General features: G+C 40.7%; 1 protein-coding gene across 4 annotated transcripts in view; it reads left to right on the forward strand.

Annotated features, from left to right (window-relative positions):
- ppp1r21 (protein phosphatase 1, regulatory subunit 21) overlaps positions 1-18,914 on the forward strand; it is a 38,240-nt gene that overhangs the window by 17,832 nt on the left and 1,494 nt on the right. For 3 of the 4 annotated variants that reach the window (XM_079472936.1, XM_079472934.1, XM_079472937.1), the window contains 11 exons: positions 2,076-2,164; positions 2,919-3,055; positions 3,128-3,220; positions 3,298-3,425; positions 3,494-3,640; positions 3,804-3,896; positions 9,997-10,215; positions 10,303-10,338; positions 10,429-10,545; positions 15,038-15,136; positions 15,217-15,345. In XM_079472936.1, the coding sequence (XP_079329062.1) occupies positions 2,076-2,164; positions 2,919-3,055; positions 3,128-3,220; positions 3,298-3,425; positions 3,494-3,640; positions 3,804-3,896; positions 9,997-10,215; positions 10,303-10,338; positions 10,429-10,545; positions 15,038-15,136; positions 15,217-15,345 (1,287 nt within the window). The remainder of the gene's footprint in view (positions 1-2,075; positions 2,165-2,918; positions 3,056-3,127; positions 3,221-3,297; positions 3,426-3,493; positions 3,641-3,803; positions 3,897-9,996; positions 10,216-10,302; positions 10,339-10,428; positions 10,546-15,037; positions 15,137-15,216; positions 15,346-18,914) is intronic. The other variant, XM_079472935.1, reaches the window with a different exon arrangement.

Here is an 18,914-nt window from a genome sequence, read left to right on the forward strand (position 1 = left end):
TCATTGTTACAAAGCAGCTGTACAAGAAAACATTGACTATAAGCAAAACAGAAAGAGGTCATGCAAGTCAAAACACAGGTCAAATATTAAACAGACTATAAATTCCTATATGCAGTGTTAATGAAATTAGACTATAACATTCTAGCAGCCTGGCAAACAGTGCAGAACAGTATGCAAACGGTGGCGAGGAACCCAAAACTCCATTAGAGGAGAAATAAACTTCAGAGGGAAACCAGGCCTAACCAGGGGATTCCAGTTCCCCTCTGGCAAAAACTGCTGCCTCTGCACAAGCTCGACAGTGCACGCACAACAAGACAAAATAAAAAAACTTTTTAGATTTAAGATTATCATTAATAATCTAATAGCGGCTGAAGTTTTTTTTTAGAGTCGCCACGTCCTTCGTCCAGCTCTATCATCACAGCATTTGTCAGGTCTGGGAATGGACCGCGTCCTGCCCGCTCTGGTAACCTTGGACCCTGTGGACCGCGTCCTGCCCGCTCAGGTAACCTTGGACCGCGTCCTGCCCGCTCAGGTAACCTTGGACCGCGTCCTGCCCTCTCAGGTAACCTTGGACCGCGTCCTGCCCGCTCTGGTAACCTTGGACCGCGTCCTGCCCGCTCTGGTAATCTTGGACCGCGTCCTGCCCGCTCTGGTAACCTTGGACCGCGTCCTGCCTGCTCTGGTAACCTTGGACCGCGTCCTGCCCGCTCTGGTAATCTTGGACCGCGTCCTGCCTGCTCCGGTAACCTTGGACTGCATCCTGCCCTCTCTAGTAACCTTGGAACAATGAGACAAGACTGGCTGAGAGTAGAGTACTGTTCTGCACTCTTTGATGCAACAAATGCATCAGTTGTTATTGGAAGTGTTCCTGGTTCCGGTTGATCTAACTAGTGCAGCCTAGATCTTTGAAATATATATATATTATGATAGTGTAGTGTATGCAAGATTAAAAAGATGCGTCTTTAGTCTAGATTTAAACAAAAGTCATAAAATCATCCTACAGAACATTCTGTGAAAATAAAACGATATCTTCAATATTGACTGAATAATACCAAAATACCTTAGTGAAATCAATGCTTGAATTGAATCTTTGATGCTTGTTATAATAATCAATTCCGTTATGAGATGTTAGTCTGGGTTTTCACAGGGTCACAAATGTTTACATGCTGACTAATAATACTAAATGTAAATGAAAACTATATGGTTCATAAAATAACACAAATCTGGTTGAAAGGTTGGAGACAGATTGCAAACAGTAAACAGACTGATGGACACAAATGCTTTAATATTTGCTGCATTGTGTTTACTGTTGTGTGTGTATTTACCTGCTCTGCGTGTCTGCACTATTGCTGTTAAAATAAGCAAGAGTCTGCTGCTCTTTATGCGGCACGTCTTTAGCGGGAGAGAAAGGGTTTAAATGAAGCTGGTTTGGCGCTACATAAAGATATTAGAGGATACATCGGCGGAAGATCAATAATATAAATGTTCCTGAGAGTGCGTGTGATGTGTGATTCTCCGTTGTGAAGACGCGTTGCTCAATTCAAATAACCAAAATAGTCAAAAGTTTTAAATGGTTTATTTGGCTGTGTCTCGCGGTCCGGATGGAATGAAGCAAAGGTCCGGACTGCGGTCCGCCTATTGAGGATGACCGTTAGAAACTTAAGCTCTGATCTTATGGGATAAGTGAAGCCTGTCGGTTTTCCACTTCCACTCCATCAGCTTGTGATCGGCACAATATATGTGAATGCATCTGCATACCGCTACGCCACTGCCTGGCAGCAAAACACTCCAACGCAGCTGTTATCCTCTGCAAAACATGGATACAAGGCGCACAGGAAACAAACATTTTGAAAAACTGATACAAGACCCCCCAAACCACATTGATTTCAATGTTCGGGCCAAATATGGCATGACAAACAAGTGACTCGATGTCCCCAGGTAATACTTATCCCATATGAATAGGGCTAATGCAGTCTCACTCTCACAGGTGTTATAAATGACACTTTAATGAAGGCGTCAAAGTGACAGCGATACTTATTCAACTTGAAATGACCCCTTGTGTTTTTATTGTCAAGGAGACTGTAAGAAAACTGCAGGATTTCTCCACATCATTCACAGCCTACAGCACTTTTCTCCAGAAGATTCTTCCCTACCAGCTCACAAGGTTTGTTTAGCTGAGAGTGTTTTATCTTCATGTTCTGCTTCACTTTCTAGCTTTTAAAGTCTGAGCAGACAATACGTCATCACATTATCCCTGCATAACTTTGGATTCCCTGTACGTTCATGTTTTTTACATGATATGCACTTACGTGCCAATTGCCAAACACACACTGACATTTGATGCAGTTACACTCACTGTCTGCGGTTCCGACTCATAATCCAGATCTTTTATCGGACCGCTTCATATTTCGGTTGCAAACCATCAGCATATCCCACGTCCCTTTTTGAAACATTCATCACCTAAAATAATAATAATACATTTATTTTATGTAGCGCCTTTGAAAATTGCTTTCTCAAAGCGCTTTACAGCAAACATCAGTTATCAACAAAAGTTATACAATAAACAATACAACATGACATGAATAATCAAGCAAAAGCAATCGTAAGATTTAAAACCACTTTAGCTGTAAATCCCCCCACTCCTATACAGTGCACTATATCAGGTGTCCGCCATTTTGTAGTGTTGTACAAATTCTGAGTAAACAACTCATTCCCTACATTTGTTTACTACTTTTTACCCACAATGCATTCTGATTTTGAGCGTACATCTGATGTACACTTGCTCATATTTCCCATGATACAATGCAAATCAACCGTCTGATTAGAATTAGTTGGAGGAGAGTCGCTGTTAATGCCACAATATCTTGCGAGGAGACGATGATTGTAGAGAACTTGAGGTTTGTGTGTGTTTTCTGCAGTCTGGAAGAGGAATGCAACGCTCCTCTCTGCACGTCAGCGCTGAAGGCGAAGAACCGCGAGATTCAGAACGACATGAAGAGGCTGACGGCCGTCTTTGACAAACTCAAGTCTTACGTAGGCCTGTTAGCCGTCCCCAGTAAGTAGCGTGTCCCGCGTGCAGCGCCGCCTCTGGTGCTTCTGAATGATTGGCGATTGTTTTGTGCCGCAGGCCTTCGTTTGGATGCCATGTGTCAAAGCAGCGCTAACGCCGTCTTCACGCAGTTGAGCGCAGGCTTACACGGCCTGCATGACGTCACCAGAGGTGAGGGGATGTCATGATTGAAGCGTCTGCAGAAGACAGCAGCAACAGTCTCATGTCTGTCTCGTGTCTGTTACCAGAGTTGTCTAAGCACTACAGTCAGAAGGTTTGTGTGGAGCAGGATCTGCCGAGCGTCACACAGAAGTTTCGCACCACTAATGAGTGTTTGCTGTCCTCACTGGCGTCTCTCACCAACAGCTGCAGCAAGGTATTCACACACACGCATGACCACATGTTGCCATCTATGTGATTTTTGAAGTCCTGTATTTTGTGCAGATCACCACCTTCTTCAGCAACAATCTGGATTTCTTTGCCTCATGTCCTGGTTACAGTCCACGAGGGTGCTGCGTGAACCCTCTGCAGGCCGACAGCATGATCGCTAACAAGAGACACGCGTCCAGATACATGAGCGTCATCAGAAAGGTCAGAATCTGGCTGTTGGTCTTGATTATGAACACTTGCTTTTCTTCAATATCATGTTTCTAAAATGGCTGACAACTTCTAGATTAAATCACCAGCAGCCTACAGTTCCAGTCATAAAGCGTCTTTGTTGTCTTTTGTAATAATGCTGTTCTTGTGCTTCCAGGAGAGATCCGAGTCTGTCCCGTACAGAGAAGCTTTATCAAACCGACACATTCTCACCAGCTCTACAGAGAGCAGAGAGGGGCTCATGCAGCAGGTAAAGAATCAGGCCTTCTCTGCCACCTCGTCTGTCAAGAATCAAAGAAGCTTTCTTGGGATGATAAAATACAATTCACAAACATTCTGCATGGATTCAGATAAAAATAAAAGTATCTATATAAACATCTCAATATAAAGAGAAAAAGAACAAAGTATAGATGAAAGTTGTCAGTGAGGGCGACAGGATCCTGTCATATAGTGTCAGTGATGGGTACATACGTCTGCATTAGCAAGAGAAGATAAGTGGGTGCCGAACCAGTGGTGGTCTTGTTGGCCAAGAGCAGAGTCTTAAATTTAATGCAAGTAACCGTAGGGAGCCAATGTTACTTAATGAAAAGAGAAGTGACGTGTGCTGTTCATAGAAGACCACTCTTGCCGCTGCGTTCTGGATCATCTGTGGAGGTTTGGTTGTGCAAGAAGGAAGTCCAGCCAGTAGCACATTGCAGTTGTCCAGTCTGGACAGAACAAGAGCCTGGACTAGGAGCATGTTCGGATAGGAAAGGTCTAATTTTCCTAATGTTGTAGAGGATGAATCTACAGGACCGGGTGGTGCTGACAACATGATCTGTCAAGTTAAGCTGATCATCAATCACCACGCCCAGGTTTCTGGCCGTTCTCGAAGATGTGATGGTTGATGAGCCCAGTTGAATGGAGAAGTTGTGATGAATCTTTGGATCGGACGGGATTACAAGCAATTCTGTTTTCTTTCTCTTTTCTTGCACATTTGCATTCATTCTAAAACCAAACATAAGGGGTTGGAATTGTTTGGTCCCGCAGGATCGATTCTTGACGTAGTAATTAGCATACAGAAAACATCATTATGTGGCATTTGTGCTCCGAGTCAGACTAGTGTTGAACTTTAGCTTGTAGTCTTTCAATTGTCACGTATTGTATTTTAATACAACTGAGTGCCCAATAAAGCCATTCTCATTGACCTTTTCTGTTGTCAGACATTAAAACAAGTGTATAATAGCAAATAAACGTGAATCATTAGTGCCACATGTTAAACGGCAGTCACTTTCACGAATTTACACATTCTCTGACAAAATCATCATACCTGTATCTGTCTCGTGCAGCGTTTGTGAGCTGGCTAACAAACTGCATATTTACAGAAGTATGGTCATGTTCATAAGTCTGAACAGTGACGTGTTTTGGGAAACGCTATATCGCACTTATTGACAATTCAGCTACAGTATGGTGAATTGAAGGCGCTGTTTCTGTAGATGCAGAGAAAGACCATCCTGAAATGTATTTTGTTATATTGAAGTTTAGTACAACGGGCTGAATGGTTTTCTCTTTCTCTACTGCTCGTGTATGCTCGGCTGGATCTCCTCATGAACTGCGCACTCTCTAACTGGACCGGGTGATGCACCTCTCTCGCAGTTGACTTCCGCCTTTTTTGTTCCAATGACATCACATTATTATATTTACTATTTATAAAAAAAATCTTTACATTTGTAAATCGATTTGAATGGCTAGAAGACTGAATCGCGATTCCTATTTGAATAGATTTTTTTCTCCCACTCCACCAAACATCCTCTTTAATTCTTTTGTTTATTTTTGTTAGATATATGTTTGCAATATATAATTAAGATCGTATGTAGCTGAGTTTATACCATTGGTATCTGGCGTAAATTCTCTGGACAAAGTCATCCAGCAGTTTTAATGTTTCAGGACTGCCCGTTTTCCTTGAAGTGTTCAACATTAGATCGATTCCAAATGAACTTGGGTTTTATGGGGTTTGTTCATATTTGTGTGATGTTTTGACTGTTTCAGATAAAGCACAGTTTGGCAGTGGTCAGAAACTGGAAGTTGAGGTCTGACTGTGAAGGCATTAATAAAGTTTGGCTCAATATCTGTCAATGAGTAATCAAGCACACTGGCTCCCAGTTTGGAGCAGTAAGTTAATCTCCCAAAAGAATCTCCTCTGGTTCTCTGATACACAGCACTAGACATTTACAAAGCTGCTTCCCAGGGGTCAGTGGTTAGAGCGTTGGGCTTGTGATCAGAAGGTTTGAATCTCAGTGCCAGCAGGTCATGCTGAAGTGCCCTTGAGTTACCCCTGATTGCTCTGCAGTAATGTGTCACTGTAGAAAACTACTTGTAAGTCGCTTTGGATAAAAGCGTCTGCCAAATGAATAAATGTAAATGTTCCCATTTCTGTTGATGATATTGTCACAACTGTTTCTAATAACGGGTGTTGACTAGCGCACAATGTCCCCAAATATATGATAATTACCAGTGGTATTTACATAATCCATTTCTCTTCCAGTTCTTGCATTTAAGTCACCACATATAGGAATATTTCCTTTGGACTGAAAGTATAAGATGATGAAAGGTGAAGAAAGCATTATTCTTGGTATTATTCTTGAGGTGAAAGGTAAGCTGCACAGAGGTAAAGATAACTCTGTGGTAGAATAGATTTTACTTGAAGCCAAATTAATGAATTTTCAGTTTTACAGTTTTTTTCAGATGTTTTATTAGATTAGATTAGCTTCTATTTGATTGTCATTTTATATTCTCTTGGTGCCATATAAGTATTCCTCCTGAATCCCAGCCACATTTTTTTAGTGATGGGAAAAAGATTTCCCTGTAACCTGTTGGACAGGGACATGTCTTTATATTTTATACTCTCAAGTAAATCTCAGTTGACTTGTTTCCAAAAGTTGAAGAGCAAAAACCTTGTATATTCTAGGGATGCACCGAATATTCAGCCACCGAAGATTTTCGTCCGAAAATGGCCCAAAAGGGCATTTTTGGTTTCGGCCCGAAAGACTTTTATCACCAAAACAATACGGCCGAAATGATGATGACGCAAACAGAAACCGCAACCTGCACGTGCTTGTCTGAAGCGTGCTTGTCTAAGCGGTGTGGACGTATTTCAGTAAATCTTGTATATACTCTTATAGAGTGTTCACACCAAACGCTTTAAATGGACGCTTGTACACTTTATGTTTACTCGCATCATTCGAGCGTGAAATTTTACTAAAATTAAGGCATTGCAATTGCATACATTTATATTAAAGTTTCAAAGAATAGATCAATTACAAATTAGTTCGGCAATTTCATACGCATGCTGCAAGAAGTCGAACGTATTCTTACACGGGGTTGGGGTTCCATCTAGCAGCATACTGCTGGCTGACAGTACAGTCTATCAATGGGACGGATTCATTTTGAGTGACAGAACAATTGACCAATCTTATAATCGTTCTAATTGGGTGCGCTTTGTTTTTTCAAAACAGCATATGGATGAATTTTCTTATCAAGTCTCAGAAAAAGAAGAGAAAAGCTGATAAACGTTGTTTAAAAAACAGGATTGTAGACTTTGTTATTGAGTCACTTGATCATAAAATAGTTAGTTATTTATGATTTATAAGGCCGGCGTGCCTAAATTCATTCTGATTACTGTTTTACTGTTTATGTTTCTTATCGTCAGCTTTATTTGAGATGAGTGATTTTGACTGTGGTCAGTCTTAAATTCGACATATTGTGCATAAATGCTGTTATTCTGCATCGGTGACATTTTATCCGATAAATGATACATTTACAACGGTCAGTTCCATATGTTTAGTTCTGATGAATCTCTGTTTACTGTCTGCTAGTGCAGGTTTTCCTCGCTGAGAGCGCTCTCATGAGGTGTCCTTTTTTTAACTGGTATTGTGTACATTAGTCTGTGTGATTTTTTCCATTGAATAGCACATAGAAGTGGCACGCCGATCGTAATGCATATGTCTAATAATGATTTGTATTTGTATTGCGTGTTATTTTATAACTGTCTTGTTGTGTTCGCCTTGTTGCAAGCGTTTCAAGTCTGGAGTAGCATTGTTAATGTGTAAAGGCCATTGCACATTGAGTCCGAAATTTCAAAAAATAAATTTAAAAAAAATAAAAATAAATACAACCTCACATTGTGCAGAGGGCCAAGGCTCAAACGTCACGGTTCGCTGCTGATATATACACAATGTATTATATTTATATAGTAGGGGTTAGGGTTATTGCACCTGTTAAAGAGTTTTTATTGCACAATGTAGTTTGTTTGGGAGTGTGTATGTGATTAAGCATCTAACTGCTTGGGGACAGCATCTGTTTTTCAGTCTGTTGGTTTTGTTTTTTATCAGTCTGGACCTTCTAGAACTGATGATGTCCAGGGTTAGCAGATGCAGTTGGCCTTATTCTGAAGTCGGCCATTGGAGATGTCATGGAGTATGGGCAGTGACATACCAGTCAAACTCTCAGCTGCCCTCTGCAGGTCCTTCCTGTTCTCTTCTGTACAGCTGGAGTACCATACCATGCAGCAGTAAGTTAGCAGGGTCTCTATGGCGGAGCGACTGAAGTTGGTCAGCAGGTTTTGATGTAGGCGACGTGTTTCAACTTCAAGGAAGTAAAGTTTTTGTTGGGCTTTCCTCACCTGCTGGGAGAAATGGGTGGACCAGGTGAGGTCGCCCGAGATGTTAAGGCCGGGGAATTTAAAGCTCTCTACCCTCTTTACCTCCTCTCCATGAATGCAAAATAATTTCCTTGGCTTTGCTGATGTTAAGGTCCAGATTATTGTAACTTCTGGAGAGCTCCACGTTGTTTCCATGGATCAAATGAAATGGCACATCTCTCAGTATCGTGGACAAGGTTGTTTAAGTCTGAAGCTGAAGCTTTGATGGCCACCTCTCTGAGTGCGGGAGACACATGACCGTCCATTCCTCTAAAGTCATTGGTCCCTGTGTGGATTATGATGTGCTTGTAGTTTTATGGGATCTGAATAGCCTTGTGTTTGGGCACTGGAGTTTCTGTTTTCATTTTTGAAAAAAAGAGTTTCTTGTTGATGTATTTCCTGTTGGAGTCGATTAAAATAAGAGCTTCTGTTTCAGTAGTGTTGTCTGGAGCGCTGCAGTGGACTCCGCTGTGATTGTCAGTGAGGATATCTGGACAGGTCAGGTGTTTAGCAGAAGATTCTTGTGCAAACATGAGAAAGTTCATCTTTCTTTGGAGTTCTGATTTCAAGATAAAAAGCTCTTCCTGCATTTCTGCTTTAATTTCTGTGCATTGTTTTCCCATAACTTGGGAATATAGTTCCACCACATCCATCTCCAGGAGTGGAAAATGTTCTTTCATTTCTGACATGGTAGACTGAATTAGTAGTTGTTGTCGTCTGTTAGATGTCTTTAGGAGAAGAGTCAGTGGTTAGATTCTTGAATGGAGCTTGTTTCGCGCTGTGACTACTTTCTAATTTCTCTAAAGTCCACTATAAATGAATGGAAGGTTCAGGTATAGAATTCTTGAATCTTCATTTCTTTCCTTGTCTTCAAATATCAAGATCTGTCCGGTATACAGGCAGAAACAATGAGAGTAATGCTGACAGGAAATACATATGAAGAGTTCAGATGCAAAACCCTCTGAATCTGTCTGACCTTGTTTCTTTTAAATGAGCATTTGGGGTATTTAACAGATTTTGAATGAAAATTATTTGAATAACATAAAATAAAAACCGTGTGGACTACATCCACTCAACATCCTGAAAGCACTTTTAGGGGGTTTTGCATCTGAACACTTTCTATTGTTATTCTGTAATGCAGGACCACAATGAAGATTTTCCTTTATTAAAAATAATACACCTAGCCATATTAAGTTGAATATAAATTGTCAAAATGAAATGAAACTGTTAAGCCTGCATATTTACGGAGCCTCAGTACAAATGACAGCGGAACACAGCGGAGCTTAAATGAATCAAAACTAAAGCCCAAATCTGCACTGCAGTAACTGCGCCAAATCAATGCAACACAAAAACAATATATTACTGGAAATATTACTTACTCAGCTATAGCCTCGTACTAAGTTTATTCATTGAAAATATGTAGTGTTAGGAAATGCTTGTGTTACAGAACAAAAGCATTTTACGCTCATGCAGAGACATACAGTACATACATGAACACAGAGTGAGTCGGCATGCTCTATTTCACACGCTTTGTCGAGTAAAATCAATCACATGTAAACGTTGTCTATATTAAGAGGCCATTTTCCTAAATGTTCTTCATATATCTGGAGCTCACCCAAAGCATGACTGTTCATCACAGATCTCTCTGTCACTCTGGGTTCTCCTCGGGCAGGTTCTTCAGACTCAGGAGAAGATCTCTCGTCTGGAGCAGGAGAAGGAGCACTGGTTGCTGGAGGCTCAGCTGGGGCAGGTGCGTTTGGAGAAGGAGAACCAGCGAATGGCTCAACTGGAGGCTCAAGTGGCCGGGGCCGGAGGGCAGTCTCACAGCAGCGCTGAAAGCTCTGATGAGGCACAAACAGACAGTACGGAGCTCCTCCAGGACACCAGTGTGGTGAGGACAAACGGATCAAAGATTTGAAATGCCTGCCATTAAAACCTTTCATGTTGACCATGAAATCGCATGTTTCTGTATGATCAGGTGGGCATGGTGACGATCACGTCCTGCAGTGACAGCGTATGTATTTATTCTTATGTGTTTGAATGAGGTGTTGATCATCATGTGCAGTGTATGAGGGGTTATGGTGTTTGTGTTCGTGTGCTGTAGGCTGAAGACCAGGAATCACGAGAACGGCTGATAAAAACACATTACCTGAACCGCGTGTCCGAGCTGACCGCACAACTGCAGATGTGTGACAGTAAAGCCGTGCACTTCCACGCTGAGGTCAGTCTGAACCCAAACTCACATGTCACGCTCTCTTCTCATCATCACTCTGTATTGAATAATGAGACCGTTGGCTGATGTGAGCTTAACGTATCAGAATTTCTGTGCATGATTAATGGCGATTACCACTCACTCCTGCAGAAATGGAGCCGGCTGCGATTATGCGAGGCATCGATTCTTTTTTTTCATGCAGAGCTTGTCCGTGAAACATGGCTCTGGGATCAGTAGGAAATGCTGCTCCATCTGAGTCTCTTATAACGTCAACACCCGTCAAACATGATCATAATAAATGCAGTATACTTTATTATCATGAAAGCACCCCGAGGAACCGTGATAAAAAGATGTCCGTATGCATTTTCTAGAACGATGTGGTTGTCTCCTGCAAAGTGTAATTCGAGGTTCAAGAAGTGCACAAATCACTAGCTAGTGATGCGCGGGTCGTCTCATAAACCACGGGTCGGTCTGGGGCGGGAAAATAAATTGTCACTTTATTTGCGGGGTTGGTCATTAAAAACAAAATAAAGAAAACATGTATTTTGCATGCAATTTCCTATAGGCTATATTAAATATTTGGGAATATATATTTTCATATTTTATTAGGTTCTTTGGTAGGCCTACGTAGCCACGTAACATGCGTGATGTCCCCAAACCTTTGGCATCACGTCACGAAAGCTCCAAGCAGCTCCCGCCTGACATCATGAAAAAAAGGTCACGCCGCTAAATGTAAAGTTTTGGACTAGTTCTCAGAAATAGTTGCAGCCGGAGACAACAGCAGTAAATCAGCCACGTGAAGTACACGAGAGTAACAAAAGCTCTAAAATACAGGACGACACATCTCAAAACATTACTGCGAGTATATAGTAGAGGTATTTCTAGTTCATCTATACAGAAGACTACAAACGCTGCTTTGTAAATGTTGAAATTGTTTATCATTATCTTATGTTGATATTAATATGACCAACCTGGTTTCAATAATAATAATAAAAATAGGGATGTTCATTTCGGATCATTTTCTTAACCGACGCTCGTTAACCGAACATTAACTGTTAACTGAGATTTTTATATAAATCGGACGTTGAAAAAAAATGCTGTTGCCGATTGTCTGTGACCCAGTAAAAACAAATTTTTATGGGTTTATTATGAAAGTGCAAACAGTAGCGTACAAAACGGATCAACAACGATCACAAGAAAACCTTAATAACAACGAACATAATATTATTCACAATATAAATGAAGAATATAATTAAAATTTTTTGAAAATAAATAACAAACTGTAAATAAGACTAAACTGAAAAAAAATCACATAAATTAAATAGTTAACAAATTAAGATGACAACGAAAACAACGTGAATTCTTCCTAAACTAAACTTTGTTTGTTCAAAACTGCTTGCGCAGCCGCATCATCCGACACCACTTGTTCATCTTCTGGCCATTGCCAAAGATGCACATTTTTGTCGAAATGCTCCCACACATTACTTTTTTTCGCTCGCTTCATTTTGCGTTCTCAGCGAAATGTCTGTTGGCACGTGTGGCTTCACGCGCCGACGTCTTTCACGTGTTGACGTAAGTTAACAAGTAATAGCACATCTTTCGTTGTCATGCAAAAAACATGAAAATCTATTATTTATTATCTGCATTGTCATACCAAAAAATACATTTTTTTCATTATTAAAAGAAGTTAAACCGTTTAACTGATAGTAGAAGTGGGCGGAATGGTCAAAAATCGATTTCACGGAATGAGTAAATTATTTCACATTTACATTTAGTCATTTAGCAGACGCTTTTATCCAAAGCGACTTACAGATGAGGAAACATTGGAAGCAATTATAACAACATAGGCAACAAAATACATAAGTGCATCAAACTAGTCCATTAAAGCCTAGCACAGTATACAAAGATAAGAATAGTGAGGTTAGTAAGTGTTTATTTTATAAAGAAGGAAATGGAAGAGAATTAGGAAAAATCAATCAGCGACGTGTTGACGGAAGAGATGCGTTTTTAGGCCTTTTTTAAAGATGGCAACCGAGTCTGCTGATCTTGTAGCAGCTGGTAGATCATTCCACCAATGTGGAACAGATCCAGAGAAGGTACAGGAGAGTGACTTTTTTCCTTGCAGACCGCAGTGATCTGGCAGGAACATAGGTCTGCATTAGCGAGTGGAGATACGATGGTGCGGACCCGGTGTTGGTCTTGTAGGCCAGGAGCAAAGCTTTGAACTTTATGCGGACGGCAACAGGGAGCCAGTGTAACCTGATGAAGAGCGGAGTTACATGCGCTCTCTTCGGTTCATTGAAGACCACTCTTGCCGCCGCATTCTGGATCATCTGGAGAGGTTTGATTGTGCAAGCAGGAAGTCCAGCCAGAAGCACATTGCAATAATCTAGTTTGGACAGGACAAGAGCCTGGACTAGGACTTGCGTAGAGTGCTCCGATAGGAAAGGTCTAATTTTCCTAATGTTGTAGAGGATGAATCTACAGGACCGGGTGGTGCTGGCAACATGACTTGTGAGGTTAAGCCGATCATCGATTACCACTCCCAGGTTTCTGGCTGTGCTGGACGGTGTAATCGTTGATGAGCCTAGTTGAATGGTAAGGTTGTGGTGAATCTTTGGGTTGGCTGGGATCACAAGCAGTTCCGTTTTTGCAAGGTTTAGCTGCAGGTGATGATCCTTCATCCAAAGCGAGATGTCATGCCGCGATGCGAGCAGTGACCGTCGGATCGTCCGGTTGAAATGACAAGTAGAGTTGTGTGTCATCGGCATAGCAGTGATAGGAGAAGCCATGCTTCTGAATGACCGAGCCGAGGGATGTCATGTAAATGGAGAAGAGTAGCGGTCCAAGCACTGAGCCCTCATCTCTCCAGGATACTCTGAATGACCTACCCGAGAGGTAGGACTCAAACCATTGCAACGCCATTCCAGAGACACCCATAGCACTGAGAGAAGCCAGGAGGATGTGATGATTGACAGTGTCAAAGGCAGCAGACAGATCCAGTAGGATGAGCACAGATGACATGGATGATGCTTTTGCCAGTCTCAGGGCTTCGATGACTGAGAGCAGTGCAGTCTCTGTGGAATGACCGGTCTTGAACCCAGACTGATTGCTGTCCAGGAGGTTGTTTTGCATGAGAAAGGAGGAGAGCTGATTGAACACAACTCGCTCCAGGGCTTTGGCAATGAAAGGAAGAAGGGAAACAGGCCTGTAGTGTTCTAGCAGTGTAAGGTTGAGGGTGGGTTTCTTCAGTAGCGGTGTGATGCAGGCCTCTTTGAACGCAGTGGGAAATGTCCCAGTGGTGAGCGAAGAGTTGATGATGTTGGTCAGAGCAGGCACAACCGTTGGAACCAATGACCTTGGAGACATCAGCTTCAGACAGAGGAGAAAAGGTGGGGAGCACACACGTGTCAGGGATGTGGGCGGGTTCGACAGGTGGTGGCGTAGAGAACTTGTAGAGAATTTTACTGTAACGACATATTCATGAAATCTCGCATTATAATGCTATATTTTACACCAAATGTTTCTTAGATTGATTTAACTAGTTTATTTATTACAGTTTATTTAAGTAGTTAAAATGTAGGCAAGTTATGAAAATCTACTGAAGATATCAAATTAAGTTCTGACAATCAGATGTATTATTTATTTATATTTATATCATATGTATACAGTAGGAAGATAGACAGCATGTATAATAATGAAGTTTTGATATGCACAAACAGTGAGAGTACAGTATTTGACTCCTGTTATAAACTGGTGTTCATGGGGTCTGTACTGTAGGTTTTTATCGTTTTCATTCTCTATTAGATGAGCAATATTTGTGTGTCTTTAGGTTTGTTTATTCTCTATGTTTACTCCTCACGCGTCTCACAAAACTGGATGTTAGTGCCTCACATCAAAGCGCTCACGCGGCAAGCATCATCGCGCATTTCAATGCAATGCAAATGCGTGCATTTCAAATTTTATTAAAGCTATTAACAGCTTTACAAAACAACCTGACTTCTGCAATACGTGTTGAGAATGAGCTTTTTTCTATGCTGGAGCAGATCTCTGCACGAGCACTGCGGGTGAGAGAAGAATCGCCGGACTGGAGCGGATCACTAAACTACAGACCGAAAGAAGGTCAAAAGAATGTTTGATAGGTTCATTTGTTACGGGTGGGTTAAACACGCCCACTTATTTACATTCCGCGGAATACACGGAATACAAAAATCTCGGAACGGAATACAAATTTGAAATAAAAAAGATACCCACAAAGGTACAAGCAATAAAGAACAAATCAAACAAAACAAGGCCAATATGATTAAACACAGAGTAATCACATAATCACCTAAACGCTAGCCTATAGAAAGTCAGTTTTAAGGGACGATTTCAAAACACTATGGTTCATAAGCAAATCTTGTTGTCAGTTTGCAGGACGATGTAATCTAATGGCTGTTTCCAAGTACCTATAGGCTGAAATAAAGTAGTTGAAGAATGTTGTCATGTCATCCTCTTTCAGTGTCGAGCTGTTAGCCGACGTCTCTCCATTGCAGAAAAGTGTCGCGAGGCTTTGGTGGAGGAACTGAAGCTCGCTAATACCAACATCACTCGCTTACAGGTATTGCCCTTACTTCTAGTTTTGAACTTTCCATAGTAGATCATGAGCTGCTGAAATCGAGCTAATGCTTTGTTTTTCAGGATGAACTCAGCACCACGAAGAGAAGTTATGAAGATCAGCTGAGCATGATGAGCGATCATCTGTGCAGTATGAACGACACGCTGAGCAAACAGAGAGAAGAGATCGACACGCTCAAACTCAACTCAAAGGTCAGACGGCTAACTCTCCTCCAGTCCTGCACATAGAGCTGTGGAAAATAAGGCTTTTTACCATACAGTACATACATCACCATGCTAACGTCAAAACATTCTGCATCCATGCACACAATGAAAGAATCATTGGAAGTAAATGACACTTCCGTTTGTACATAAAGGCGTAAGGGAGAGCAGGAGCCGGCGCTAATAAACACACCGAATGCCTTCAAAGCTCATATTTGGACACATTTGGGGTTTTATGAAGATAAAGGAGTGCATCATTAAAGCCGATCTCGAACCATCGAATGAAACGCAACAGACACTTCACACAAGCTATAGTGCACTAGGGATTGCACGTTTACATTACAGGCTCCTCTGTTGTTATTCATAACAATGACAATAAAGAACCTGAAAATGTTTCCCTCCCATTTAGTTGTTTTGTGTTAAAAGTATAATATTAATACAAATTGGTATATGTATTTTTCATTAAAAAAAGGCAACAAGATGCATTATATGGTGACCCTCTGAAACATAATCAAAGCGTGAGGCAGGTGAATATTCACAGCTCCAGAGATGATTTTAAAACATGAAAACGTACCATTGTTCACCAGAGGAGACACATTTCTCCCAAATCTATTCCATTTCTGTATTTTTTATGATCTTTTATTACTTGTTGTTTTGGGGCAGTCAAAGTTCATAATAGTTCATCTTTTTCTGCTGTGCTCTTGTCATTCTTTTGGTCCGGGCAGAAGAGCACATTCAGAGAACCAGTGAAAAGGGGGTTTAATGAACAGACCAAAAAAGGCAAAAGGACGATAGATGAACAAAAAGGCAAAACATAAATCCACAAAAAGAGTAATCCACACGGGAATAGGGAATCAAAAGCGGAACTATCAACATATAAAAGGAATGAGGTTTCGACTAACAACAACAACACTGGACGAAGAACTGAAGCAACAGGTTAGGGTATAAATCGAGTGTGTGGAGGGGAGCGCGAGCGGGAGCGGGATAGTACGTGAGTCAGTGATGATGGAGGGGAATCCGGTGTCGTTACAGTTCTGTGATGATGACCCACGCGGCCAATAGAAACAAGGCATCCAAGCGCAGGAAAATAAAATGGATGAACAGCTACTATCTGTCTGAACTAATTTCAATACAAACGCTGTGTCATGGAGACATATCACGGAGGCATGTCAGATGTGTTTTAAGTCAAGTAGCTTGTTGTAGGTATAAGCATGTGTGTGTTAAACGCACACGAGCAGCGGCCGCATGCTGTTTTCCCTCCTCTAGCCTCCTTCACTACTTTGAAATCAAGATCTTCTGCGATAGAAAATGTAAAGAACTCTCGCTGTTTTGAAAACTTTGCTTACTTTGCTCTGGCCAGCGCAGCACAAACCAAAGGGCTACACTGAACCCAGCAGCCAGCGCAACACATTCCACATCCAAAACTAAACACAGACACACTAATAAGTTCCTCTGTTTATTTAAGATGCTGGAAAATAAATCAAAAAGAATGCTAAAATAATAATGAAACAAATGAAGAGTTTGGTTCCATAATGAGAACACATTTATGTTTTTAATTTAGAAAAATCTAGATTCATCATGTTTTTATTGTGTTTGTTAGCTGTATTTTTTGAGTAATGGCTATAATCAAAACAAACCAACTGCAGTTTGATTGATATATTAATTGCATTTGAATATTAAATTATTTTTATATAATTTTGGAACCAAACTCTTCAAATAAAGACACTATGTGGTGTATTTTTATACACTCACCTAAAGGATTATTAGGAACACCTGTTCAATTTCTCATTAATGCAATTATCTAATCAACCAATCACATGGCAGTTGCTTCAATGCACTTAGGGGTGATCTACTTTATGATGTCTACTTCCTGCAGGATAATGCACCATGTCACAAAGCTCGAATCATTTCAAATTGGTTTCTTGAACATGACAATGAGTTCACTGTACTAAAATACATTTGAATCTTGTTGGTCACAAACAATACAAACATACAGATTCATAACCAAAAATAATTCCTACATTTAATTTATGCAACACATTTCTTGCCATTATAAAATGCATTTTATCCAGATTTGGACTTTTTGATGTTAATACTGTCTTCTCTCGGTCATTAGAATAAATAACTAAACCGCAAGCATCAGCTTCTGTGTTTATCAGTATATTCTTATAATGTATAAAGTATATGATATTGGTGAATGGAAATGTCTTAAATAGTCTTAACTGTTTTAAAGACGAAGGTTTAAAGCTGTGATTTTATGCATGGCTGTGCCTGAAATCACCTACTTCAATACTATACAGTAGGGGAAAATGAGTACGAGTCATGAGTCCGAAACCTCAGTATGTAGATTGACAGTCGTGTAGATTGTTGTTAATACATCATAGGTCAAAGAGCATACGGGTCACATGACCATAAAACATGGCGGACGCAAATATATCGTATTGTATGTCCCAAATGTATTCATACTACTCCCATATAGAACATACTGTTGATTGAGTACATACTGTCACAGTATGCGATTTCAGACGCAGCCCATGTGTTTACCTCAAACAGAGGTTTACTGAAGGAGTTCTTCTTTAATGGCAGGCAGGCTTGTGTCAAGAGGACATACTGCCACCTACTGTTCATTTGTGTGGATGTATATAATGTATCTGCAGACGGTTGCTAGAAACCCCTAAAAGGGATTGTTCGCACAAACATGAAAATGTTGTCATCATTTCCTCACCCGGTTTCCTTAGTGTATAAAAGTCTTTGTTCTGATGAACACAGAGAAAGATATTTGGAAGAATGATTATATCAAGACACATCTCAACACCCATCAACTCCCATAGTTTATTCTTCCAAATATCTCAGAACAAAGACATTTATACAAATTTGGAACAACTGGAAGGAGATTAAATAATGAAAGAATTAACATTTTGGGGTAAAGAATCACTTAAAGATAAGTTAATAAAACCCTTGTTGTGGAATTTTCTTATTCCTTAATCAAAGTGAGTTTTTAAACACTTTAGACAAATGCAACACACAGAGAGGATGAGTTACCTTGCAAGGTATTTTATATTTATTGACATTCAGTCTGCATCACAAGCATGGTGCAGAGAGAAGGTGCCCTCCTTCTCACTTACAGGGGCTTTTATATGATCCAAACATGACACCCCCTCTTCTCCCCCACCCCTGAGCAAGAACGTATCTTTGGTAACGAAGATGTGTCGCCATCTCTTATCTTCACCAGAACCTCTTGGTCTTTGCTCAAGGGTAAAGGAGCTGAGTGGTCTGCCACGTAGCAAAACATTTCTCAGGAATTTAAGAACAACAAGATAGACAGTCTTGAATCAATTTTTACAGAGATTAGCATGAAGAAACCCACGTCATGAAAATTTCCATCACACCCTTGAGTCTAATTGACTAACAGTATTGTCACTAAGGGTTTTCTTAACTTAACAGGTTTCTTGCAACTAGGCCCTGATCTTATGTTTGACGTCTCATCTTTACTGATATATATTTACATCTATGGATGTGTGTGCCTCGCCGTAGAGTTAAGTAAACGGGTTGAAGTTGTA

This window comes from Barbatula barbatula (genome assembly GCF_947034865.1).
Source record: "Barbatula barbatula genome assembly, chromosome: 14".
Classification (NCBI taxonomy): domain Eukaryota; kingdom Metazoa; phylum Chordata; class Actinopteri; order Cypriniformes; family Nemacheilidae; genus Barbatula; species Barbatula barbatula.